General features: G+C 36.9%; 1 protein-coding gene across 2 annotated transcripts in view; it reads left to right on the top strand.

Moving 5' to 3' along the window:
* Positions 1-8,879: 8,879 nt before the first annotated feature.
* LOC124365701 (myotubularin-related protein 10-A) overlaps positions 8,880-12,668 on the top strand; it is a 43,509-nt gene continuing 39,720 nt past the window's right edge. The window contains exons 1-2 of one of the 2 annotated variants that reach the window (XM_046821639.1): positions 8,880-9,191; positions 12,598-12,655. In XM_046821639.1, coding sequence (XP_046677595.1) covers positions 9,120-9,191; positions 12,598-12,655 — 130 coding nt within the window. In that variant the 5' untranslated portion in view covers positions 8,880-9,119. The remainder of the gene's footprint in view (positions 9,192-12,597; positions 12,656-12,668) is intronic. The other variant, XM_046821638.1, reaches the window with a different exon arrangement.

The raw sequence follows: 12,668 nt of genomic DNA, 5'->3' as shown, positions 1-12,668 counted from the left end.
GGGACATGGGGGGCTACAAAATACCCTGCACCTTGATGCGAGAGAAACTGCGACCGCTTCTGGGCTTACAATCTTAACGACTCCGACCAACTGTTACTAACTACGATATAAACAGTGCCCATGCCCTAGGTCATATCATAGACAACTCCAGCTACACACTGCTTGAGGAGAGACACTATGCCAACCGATCAGATCATCACGCGATGTTCATCAGCTAACGGGGAGCAATCACCTGATTTAACGTCCAGCTACAGAGTGCAACTCAACCCAGTTTATTAATTTTGGACAGAGAATACTAATACGAACTAAATTATTTTAAGTAATAAAATTCAATCGTACTTTAATAAAATATACCTTTTTTAATTATATTGAGCAATATGATTCATAGTTCAAATACTTGTTCTAAAGTATATATTACCGACATAGTTTATTCTTAAAAGCCCTATAAACAAGTTTTTATGTGCAAGCTCGTAAGATTTCGAAAAACTTACAAGCTCATTTTATTTGCAGACATTAATTTTACAATCAGGATCAATTGTAAATGTTATATAACTACTATTTAAAAAAGAATACAATTTCATTTATTAAACAGTCTTATCGATTCTGAGATAACGGATAAAGTAACATCAACTACAGGCTACAGCATATTTCTTCCTGCTCTGTTCAATATGTTAGCGATAAATGCGATTTGACAATCGCGCGAAAAGTAGCATGTACGCGATTAACGACACACCACTAATAATAAACTATGAGACAACATGACAACATGTCATGAAAGAACAAATCTGTTGCCATGTAAGTCGTTCAGACTGCGCGTTATTTAGAGGCAAACAAAAGAAACGGAAATGATAAATATATAACAGAAATTTCAAGAGAAGTTTTATATTGATTGAACTATCACAATAACAAAAAGTATCCAATATTTAAATGTAGTTCATCAACATGACATTATTATCAGGCAATTATAATGGCTTAAATATCCTAGTTAAATTTTTAAGTATTATCCTGTTGTCTTTATCTTACTTGTTTATTGTTGTATTACATACAGCATTTGATCTGTACATTACACTTTACCATACACTCCATCACAACAACATGTCTTGCCCAGAGGTATGCCCAGTTTGCGTTATCCTTGTGACTGATGCTGACAAAGGTATACAATGTAATGGACCTTGCAATAGATGGTTTCATGCGTCTTGCGCAGGTATATCTCAAACTGAGTACAATAAATTAGTTAAAAATGATAATCAGAAGTGGTCCTGTGGGCGTGATGATTGCATCAATGGTTCTAAACAGCCTCTAAACATTCTACTACGCCAACTATCGCTGTTGAATGAAAAGATCACGAGCTTGGCAGGCAAAATTGATACACTTACACCTTTGCCAGCTAAGATCGATCAAATAATTGAGCAAGTTGATAGTCTAAATAAAAATCTTGCCTCACTTGATAAACGTGTCTCGGATAATGAGGAAAAAATTGTTATTCTTGAGAAATCAATCAAAGATATTCCTAGGACTAACACTAACGATATTGAAGGTGTCGTTGCTGAGGTCAATGAGCGCGCCCGCCGTGCATCAAATGTGATGATATATGGTCTTCCTGAATCTAATAGCCCTGATGTCAAGTTTAGAATTACCCATGACCTTGAGATCGTCACTGAGCTACTCAAGTCTTCACACTCTACTTTCAGCAGCGAGGGGGTTAAAACTTACCGCATTGGCAAAAAGACAAATGATAAACATAGACCCCTCAAAGTAATCTTGAAGAGTGAGCATGATGTTCGCCTTGTGTTGACTAACTTCTCATCTGAAGCTGCGGCAAAGGTTGACCAGATTTTCTCAGCTGTTAAAATTGCTAGGGATCGCACTCCACAGGAACAAAAGTATCTGAAATCTGTGATAGCTGAGCTTGAGGAGAGGAAATCCCGCGGCGAACAAAACCTGACTATAAAGTACATAAATAATGTCCCACAAATTGTTAAGAATTCAAAAAACTAGTAAGGCACAACGGTTCCCCATTGTTTATTTCCTGTTATTTTCAAAATGTCAACGGTCTGAGGAGTAAAATGAACTCATTAACGCAAGGAATAAATACTTCACCCTATGATATTATATCGCTGGTCGAAACCAATCTATCACCTGATATACACGATGCTGAGCTTAATCTTACGGGGTTCCATATCTTCAGGTGTGATAGGTCATCACTTACTAGTGACAAGTCGGGTGGTGGTGGAGTTCTCATAGCCGTACGAAATTGTATTTCTTGCACCAGGATTCCCACCAATGTCAATGACATTGAATGTATATTTATCTTGTGTAAGTTTCCCACCTCCTCAGTACTTCTGGGAAATGTCTATATACCTCCTAATCAGCCAACCATTAAGTATTCGGATTTTAGAGATGCTATGGATGAGGTCTATAATTCCCTGGGTGAACCTGCAGATGTCATAATAATGGGAGACTTTAATCAGCCTGACACAAAATGGACGCGGCCTGACATTACTTCTGTGTCAAACTCTTCCCGTTGTCTGCTTGAACTTATTGGTGCATATAGCCTGAGACAGTTAAATTATATAACCAACTACCGAGATGTATGTCTTGATCTGATACTCTCTTCAATTGAGACATCTGAAGTTGTGCATGCGCCTGATGTACTGTTGGAGGAAGATAGACACCATCCTGCTTTGTCTTTTGAATTTGAAGTGTTGCAGCCTTCCACGACTGAAAGCCAGAAACGGGTGCTTAACTTTCGAAGGTGTGATGTCGATGCTGTTTTCAATGGGCTGCAGGTTCTAAGCTACCCTGCATCAAGTGAGTTGGCGGATCCTGAGCGGGCTTTCACAAACTTCAGCGACTACCTGGCCTCTTTAGTTAGGGTCAATACTCCACTCAAAAGAGTTGGTGGAGCTAGATTCCCCTCCTGGTTCTCTAAAAAATTGAAACTTCTGGTTATCAGGAAGAAACAGTTACATAAAGTCTACAAGCATACTAGGGCGCACATTGATTATGATAATTTTCGGAGAACTAGAAGGGAGTGCAGAGACCTCACCCACGCGTGCTATTCAGAATACATCGGTAAGGTTGAAAATGGTATTCCTAGAGATATTAAGTCCTTTTGGTCTCATGTTGGTAGCCTTAAAAGTTCTCCTAACGTTCCGACACACATGACTTTAGACAAAAAGGAAGCTACTGATCCTACTAGCAAGTGTGATTTGTTTGCTCGGTATTTTTCTTCAGTATTTAGTGATACTACAGTTCCTATTCCTAGATTTGATTATGGTTGGAACCAAACATTATCCAGCTGTTCAATAACAACCTTGGATGTCCAACAGACCCTCGAATCACTGGATGCCAGGAAGAGTGCTGGGCCGGATGATATACCACCACGAGTTCTAAAACAGTGTGCTCCAATACTTGCAGTTCATTTAACAATTCTCTTCAGGCCTCTACTTGCTTCTGGAGTCTTTCCATCAAACTTGAAGCAGAGCTATGTAATCCCAATATTTAAGTCTGGAGATAGAGGGAACATAAGAGACTATAGACCCATTGTGATACAGTCTGCTCTCGCTAAGGTGTTTGAAAGTATCATCTTGAACAATATATATTCTCAACTCAAGAGTCGCATCTGTTTGGAGCAACATGGTTTCTTGAAGGGCCGCTCTACCACAACCAATCTACTGATGTTTCAGGAATATATAATGTCAGCTTTTGCAAATTCCTCACAGGTAGATTGCATATATCTAGATTTTAGCAAAGCATTCGATAAGATTAATCACAGTCTACTTATATCAAAGCTTGAAGGCTATGGCATTTGGGGACCTCTGCTTCGTTGGATGAGTAGCTATTTGCGGGAACGTACTCTTATAGTCAAGTACGATGGAGGTACGTCCTTGCCATTCTCTGTCCCCTCAGGTGTACCACAGGGATCTCATCTGGGCCCACTGCTTTTTAACCTGTTTATCAATGATATTTCTAGTGCAATATCATCGAAGTTTCTTCTGTTTGCTGACGATATTAAGGTTTTCAGCAGGGTTACATCTCCTCATGACCAAGAGGAACTCCAACATTCCCTTGACAGGATAAGTAACTGGTGCAGAGTAAATGCTATGGAGCTTAATATAGCCAAGTGTCTTGTCATCAGCTACACTCGAAGCAACACAGCCAGGCCCTTTGACTATTCTCTAAATGGATCCCCTCTTAAGATAGTAGACAGAGTCAGGGACCTCGGAGTTATTATGACACCCTCCCTAAGCCCTCACGAACACATAATGCATGTTACAAATAAGGCCTCTTCTATGCTTGGGTTTATTGCCCGAACTTGCAAAGACTTCAGATCCCCCTCTACATTGGCTATCCTCTATAAGACTCTTGTGCGTCCTTTGTTGGAGTACTGTTCCGTTGTTTGGTCTCCATATCAAGCAGGCCACATTGTGCTGCTGAACAGAGTACAGGTGCGTTGCTTAAGACTTCTTGGAGTCAAACTGGGATATAATTATCTTGCAACCCCCGTCGCTGAGATTGAGATGCTATATGGACTGCAACCTCTCCAGGAAAGAAGAAAATATATTGATATTTTATTCCTGTACAGGCTGGTGAACGGCTTCCTCGACTGCCCTCATCTAGTGTCGGATATAGACTTCTCTATACCAAGAGGTACCCGCTCTAAGACACTTTTCTGCAGAAGATTTAGGCCCACATATTATGCATCAAACCATGGAATATGCAGACTTCTAAAACTGGGTAGCGAGGCAGCGCACATCGACTTTTTTCACGATTCAAAATACACCCTGAAAAACAAATTATTAAATGTAAACACCTAACACATGCTTAAACAGATCCACTTACAGTAACTAACAGCTACGATCAGGGGCGCACCCAGAATTTTGGTTTGGGGGGGGGCTTCGGCTTCCCAAGTATAAAATGTAACGCCTATAGTTTTCCATTACATGACCTTCAATGACCAGTAATATATAATTAGTTGGCCTATAACATATCGAAACTACAATAATGTAACATTTGGTACATCACTGTATTACATGATCATTAGATAATTGAGTAAGCTAAAACCAACTGTCTGTGGCCTGTTTCATAATCAACTACAAGTTAATCTTATTAGAGAAAAATTTAAGTTAATAGGCTACTATTACATTAAACAGCTTTTAGCTCAATTAAAAACCTTATTAAAATTACAAGTTAAAGCTTTATATTGATTTTTATTATGAAATGTCATCCTGGAATAAGTTGGACTGTCATTAATTAGTTTTAAGTTTTCAAGGAAAGAAATAATACATTTAAATTACAAATGTAAATTTAATGATTACAAAATGAGATGTAAGTTAAAGTTAAAATATTTACAAGACAAAATCTAGACGTCTGGTCGATTTTTTGAGAACAGAAACTACCTCTGTATTGGTCACTTCTATTTCACGGTGAATATTCAAAGCCGCCAGTCCACTCAGTCTGTTAGCACCCATGGTATTCCTTAGATAGGTCTTGAGTCTACGTAATGTTGAGAACGACCTTTCTGCTGTACTCGTAGTTTACAGGGATAGTGCACAATATTTTCAACAATATGTGGATTGTTAGGAAACATGTCCTTATCACACAAGTTCAACAAATCAATTACATTTCTTGGTGTGTTGGTGTGGGTCTTAAAGCTGTTGTGCCACAACTCAAACTCGGCTTTGAGCAGGCTTTCGTTGTTCCCACCACTTTCAATTATGTCATTTTTATAAAACAACAACACAGCTGCAGATAATTAAGTTTTGAGGTTTTCTTCCTTTCCACGTGATCCATCGGCTGTAGGCATCAGACACTCAAACCCCTTCAATATGTCTTTATGTTTCATGAATCGGGATTCCAAAGAACTTATCAAAGATTCAATCCAAGGGATGAAAATAGATCGCCGGTAGTACACTTCAGGCGTATCTGCTGGTGTGTTGTTTCTATTTTGTTGTCTGCCAACTGTTCGGGGCATGGAGATTTTACATCCAAAGTTGTTTGGCCATATGGGTAGCCTCTTCAAACAAGGAGTGAAACTCTTCATCCGCATTTGTTCTTATGGATTTTAGGCTTTCAAGTACAGTTTCAGCATGTGTGATTGCAGAAGATAGTTCCAAATCACTTCCTTGCAGCTTTTTGCTTAGGTTTACAGTGTAACCAAGGAGCTTGTCTGATGCCAAGAGAGAAATGATGAATTCGCCTTGACGTAAAGAGCTGAGTAAAATAAGAGTTCCAGAAGAAGAGTCTCTATCACTCCAGTTTTTTATTTCCTCCAACGCTACTTCAACTGGTTGAAGAAGCTCCTTCATGACAAAGACGGCATCATGCCCTTTGCACCCATCTTGTTGGACAAAGTTGTAGCAGTTTTTTCCTGTTGGTTTCAACATTTATCTCCGATGCAATACACTGTTGTAAAACGGCTTGTCTTTTAGGAGTGTTGAAAAAATTATACACCCTCTCTACTATTCCGAAACAGTTTCTGATAGGTGCAACTTCAGAAGCGTTTGATAATGCCAGATTAAGGCTATGAGAAGCGCAATGCACAAATATTGCTGTGGGGTGAGCTTCTTGGATACAGGCTTGGGTCCCATTAAACTTCCACTCATGGCAGCCGCTCCATCGTACCCCTGGCCACGTAGGTTATTGACGTCATGTTACTATCTTCAAGTCCTTTTATTACAGTTTTTGCCAACTCCCTACCGGTTGTGGAGGTTAGTGGCATATGAACTTGAGAAATTGCTCACATATTTGGTAATTATTTGATGCATCAGAATTACGTATCGTAGACACAACGAAAAAACTGTTCAATTGTTGAAACATCGGACGTTTCATCTGCGAGAATACTAAAAAACTTAGCCTCTTTAACTTTAGTTGCTATTTTTTCAGTTATGATCTGGTTACAAGCATCAATTATTTGGTTTTGGAAGTTCCAACTTATGTACGTAGCATTTTTTCCACATGATTCAAAGTGTTTTTTTAAATCTTGATCCCCCGCTTCAATTCTGGCTCTAAGCAGTGCTCTAAAGTTACCCTCATTCTCGGCAGGTCTACGATTTATATCAAACTCGCCATAATCTCTATGGCCCCTAAGAGCAATATTTTGCCTTCCACACAAAAATAATAGTGTCTATTATCGGAAGGATTCTTTTCACGTTGTTTTGGGCTTGAAGGTCTTTCCCTTTATCAAGGGATTTGTCGATTGATTTGATTTCACTATCCATTACTCTTTTAAAGTTAGCTGCGCTTACACAAGAGTCCTTGTGGTACTGTGAGGCTGCATGCTTTTCAAATTTTTCTAATGCTTTTTTCCAGTTAGAAAAAACCTTCCTCAACAAGTTGGCCAGTATGTTGAGCGTTACTCTTGCCTACTTCTTTTTGAAAAAAAGCATACAATGAACACAGTATGCAGAGTCTTCAATTCCAGAATAAGACAGCCAAGTTATATTTATTTAGCCATGAAAAACAAAAATTTTCGTTGTTGAGTCCCGTACGTTCTGTAAGGAAAGTTAAAACTACTTTGAGGGACCCATCTGTCATTCAACACTTTTAACTTTTCACTGTCTGTCAATTTTTTTGTTTTAAACAAAGCAATGTCTAAGTTATTTTGACTTACATCGGACTGCAGAGTTCTTACGTTAGCTCCCGAGACATCCTCCAACACAAACTCAGGCTGTTCAGCACATGTAGGCAGCTCCTTACTTGCCGAAATATTTTTGTGGCATTTCAACGGTTTAAAATAGTTTTGTATACTAGCTTTTCTTTTATCACCCATAACTTACTAGACTAATGTCCAACCAATTTGTCAGACCTAGACCACTAGACCACAAACACAGCTTGAACTTGACAGCCAGACAACCCATAACACACACACTATACTGCAATTCGATAAAACTACGACTGTCAACTGGACAAAAGACAAATTCACTGCCGGGGCGGGCACGGGCGCGTCTGGTGAGAGTTGTGGAAACTAGAGCTGGTCGCCCATGGCAACGGCACGTAGTCATCGCCATAGAGCAGGATGGAATGGAGGGAGCTAACACAGCAGCGCAGGCAGTTATACTGTGAATACATACGTCTAAATATTTGTTTCACAACTCTTGATTTCTATGATTTAATCTGTGTTACTTTAATAAATAGGTTTAACGTTACCATTCATTATAGTTTATAAAAGTACGATAAAAACATATATGATGATACATAACGAATGAATTAGTCACATACAGTATTTATTAGTCGGATATATCAGGTCCTTGGGGGGGGCTTAAGCCCCCAAAGCCCCCCCTGGGTGCGCCACTGGCTACGATTGTATTAATTATTGATAGTATATTGTTGAGTTTCTAAATTTTATTAATGTTATAGAATTGGTCAACTATTTATTTATCGTTGCTGTTACTGTATTGTTATTATTCCTTGTTATTTACTGTTGTTTTTGTTATTTATATTTATAGTATATCACTCTGTTATTGCCTATGTTGTTCAAGTTAGAGCTTACATAGGACTGTTTATATTGATTATGATTTGTCATCTCGATTGCTAAGTACTTGATTTGTTGAATTACTTTTGTAAAAATGGTGGAACCGTTGAAATAAATAAATAAACGTCTAGCAAAGTTGTGGCAGCAACAATTATTGTTTTATATTATTTTGTATTTGTATATTTCAACAATAAACTGTTTTCACTACATTGCGACGAATACAGCTAGCTAATATAGTTTAAACACGTTCCAAAACTAAAATAAGTTATTCAAAGTAACTAGGAATATATAATAATATAGAAGTACATATTAAATCTTCTTATCTTCAAAGCACTGCTACAATTGGAGAACTGAAAAAAGCTACGGCACAACGCACAACATTAAAAAAATAGCACAATAAGCGAAAATGGCAATATGATTGCCTGGCGAAATTTGCTTTTTTTCAGATTGGTTGAATTGTTAAAAATGTATTTTGTGTTGTAAATCTGTGGAGTATTTTAGATTAACTTATCTTTTGTTTGGTTTCATCGTGTTACTTTTATTGTTCTATAATCAGACAAGGCATGTTGTTCCGGAGTCATAGGTTAAGATTTGCGATAATTTAGTGTGTTATTTGTTTAGGTTTATACCAATTGTATCTGATATGCTATTTAATAAAATGACAGATAAGAGACTTACTAATAGTTTTAAGAGTTACGTGGGATTTGATGATGAGGTAAGTAATTTATGCTAAATTATAGAGTATACAAGTGTATAAAGTCTTTGTTTTGTAATATTTGAATAAAATTATTGAACCGACTAATTTGTTATTCTCAGCTTATAATTTTGTAATTGGCAATTCGATTAGTTGGCAATTTTTGTCATACATTATTGAATATATCAAAATGAAAATTATGTAGGCTATAATATCCTACCCCAATGAAACTTTACTAAGAAGTGGCTGAGTTGTTTCTTACAGGCTATTAGGATGTAGAGTACTGTATAATAAGTTTTGAAGAAGTTTATTGCTATTGATCAACCAATTCTAGGCTGCAGTATAATAAATGACGGTAATTATCATATTAACCGCCGGGGCGGAAAAATACGAGTTTTGCGTTCTTAACTTATTGGAATCGTCCTATATAAAAAAAGTATAAGGTTTGATGGGGTGGAAATGAGAAATAACGAAGTTCTAGAAAATAAAAAATTAAATAACTTTCCAGTAATATCTCCATGTTCTACATCCACGTCTAGCGTCACGTGACCTTTTGTGGCCAATGATTGAACCTCGTGATGACGTCATCGGTTGCGCCGCCATCTTTGCAAACGTAAATGAGAAATTACAGAAATGAGCAGAATTTTGATCAAAATTAATAATGTTTTTCTTAATTTCGAGAAAAAAATTAATTACGAGTGCCTCCGGCCATCAGCGCGGGCTTCGGCAGCACCTTTGGTGCTGCCCCGCGCTGATGTCAATAAAAGAAAAACATCCCTCGAGATAGTACCTATCAGTAAAATATAAAATTCTAGAGGGGCTGATCAAAAATATAAATTGAAATGTAATGCAAAGGCAATTATGTAAAGTTTAAAAACTAAATAAATCATGAAAAACTCAAATATATAGATGGATATTAACAGAGAACACTTACCATTAGTGTGTTGGCGGATATAGCTAAACAGCAGCAACAAAAAAGTGGTCTATCACAACGAAACGACAAAGTCTCCCGGTTTAAAAACACCACTCGACCGCACGACGACGAACAAATACACTCATTTTTAAAAATGCCCTGTTCTATTAAAAAAGAGATAATTTCGTTTCGGTTAAAACGTAAGCTCTTTACGTGCCCTACGAAACACTCCGACACACACAATTCACTAGGGTTGGTTGAACTAGTGGATGGTTGATTCATCATTGTAAACTCACTCACTCAATCCGACCTACTGAACACGATATCTTGTGTAGAACTGACCTATGCCCCGGACAACTCAGATAACAGGTATGCTATCAGGCTGCTATCAGTCCCGGCCGCAGATAATATTCAAGTAAACAGATTATCCAGACACAGCACACAAACTGAACATTAAAACATTAGAAACTTTACCACTTATCAATATACCCCCTAAAATCATGTTATTTGTCATTTGCACCCCCTAGTACTATATATATTTTTTGTTCAGGAGGGTGAGCAGAATACGTTGGTAACGTCAAATTCGTGATTTGCCGCCCCGGCGTTTAATCTTACTGGTACCTAAATGACAACCAACAAAATCAAATCATCGCTATTCATTACCATTTATTAATACCGAAAACAGAAAACGGCGGACTAAGTAATTAAGAATTTACTGATATTTCAAAGAACAATTAGTTCAACTGGTTTTTAATCTTACAAATTAATATATTATCCATAAATAAAAAACTATCGGGCAGAGTACGATAAGAGGACCAGGTTTTTATCTCACTTATTACAATCATCGATACTTAGTATACAAATAACAGAACTATAAATTGATATCAATGTATCTAAAATACTGAATGAAAGTCACATGTTTCAAACTGATAGAGATAGTTTAAACAGTTACATTATGTCATAAATACTAAAGGAACTATAACGATTAATCAAATGATAAAATTAAGACAGGTAACAGGAAAGATGTCATTTAAATAATAAAGAAAATGTACTTTGGGATTATACCGACCACACCCAGACATGAATCGTTATTTGACATTTTGCTTCTACTGATTACTAGATTAGCGTAGAACAATATTTCGTCAATATAAAGCAGGAATTGTCTTATCGCAAACCCCTCCCCATCCTCAGACAAAGGTCAAAGTCGAGCAGTCTAGTAGATAACGTGACTGCAGAGTCTCGCCGCCCGTTCAGCTGGTGCCGTCAATACAATTTTGTCGACCCGGAAACTGGTGCTAATACTCAACAGGTTGAGCGAATGTGGGTTTCAGCTAAATGGCGTAATAAAAAACAACGACGAACAGCACGACACCATCTTGACTCATCTAGCTGAATACATGTGGCTGATATTGCTGCATTCTGAGCGTCACAGGAAACCCATTAACAATTGATAATCATTGTAATTTTGTAATTAAAGAGTTGTTTTTTCGTTCTATAATGTTTGTTTCTATAAATTTATATTTTTGTTTTCCTCATACTAGTGTGGTCGGTATAATCCCAAAGTACCAAACTTTTAAACACACTTTCTTAAACTATTAACCCATTAGCCTCCCACTTTGAAATCTTGAGAATTATTTACCAAAATTATAAAGTATTTAAAGGAATTTTTCAATTTTTAAAAATGCACTTTTGAAAAAATCAAAATTTTGAATTTGATTTACCAAAAAGATTCTTCAGTACAAAGTATATTGTGTTACTCATCTAAAGAAAGGGCATGTAAAACTGAATAAAATGACACCACTCCTATCTTTCTAGCTCAATTGAGAAAAGGTGATTTAAAAATTTGTCGGTTTCAGTTTTTTGGTGGATTTTGAGAAACTTTACATATCCGTAACTAAGAAACAGTGTGAAATGTTTGGGGCAAATTGGCGCTTTTTCTAATCTATATAAAGACTACATTCATATCAAATTCTGATGTGGTCATTTTTATACCCTGTGTTGATTTGATATGGACCCATATTATAGATTTTCCAAAATTCTGAAAATAGACATATTGAAAGTATGAGGAACTTAGTATGTTTAATGGCATTTTCACACTCATAATATTATATATTTTTATTTTATAGAAAGTGATAAGCTATCAATTAACCATGGTAAGCCCATATTAAAATTTCCACTCTTTGTTAGTCTGTACCAGAATTTGAACCCATTACTCCTGAGCTGGCTGGTATGATATTATTGACCAATTCCATTAAAAACCATGGTATTTTTTCCTTGATCACTTTTAGAAGAGATAATAGTTGTGTATATACATTAGCTGTTAGTTATATAGAACTTGTGTAACGTTAATACTGAAGTTCCTTGTACTAACATAATTCTTAAATTTACTAAATGTACTTAATTCAGCTCTTTAGGTTGTATTCATGTGTATTTGTGGATGTGTTTGGTTAGATGTAGATATAGTTTGTCTTAATGTTCTTACATGCAATTTCAAAATATGTTTTTGTTCTACAGCCTTTCAACACAAGTAATGAAGAATCATTTTCCGAACTCAATACACGCTGTCTGCCAGGTAAGAATTCACA

Source organism: Homalodisca vitripennis, chromosome 7 (genome assembly GCF_021130785.1).
Source record: "Homalodisca vitripennis isolate AUS2020 chromosome 7, UT_GWSS_2.1, whole genome shotgun sequence".
Taxonomy (NCBI): Eukaryota; Metazoa; Arthropoda; class Insecta; order Hemiptera; family Cicadellidae; genus Homalodisca; species Homalodisca vitripennis.
This window is presented reverse-complemented; position numbering and strand designations above follow the sequence as displayed.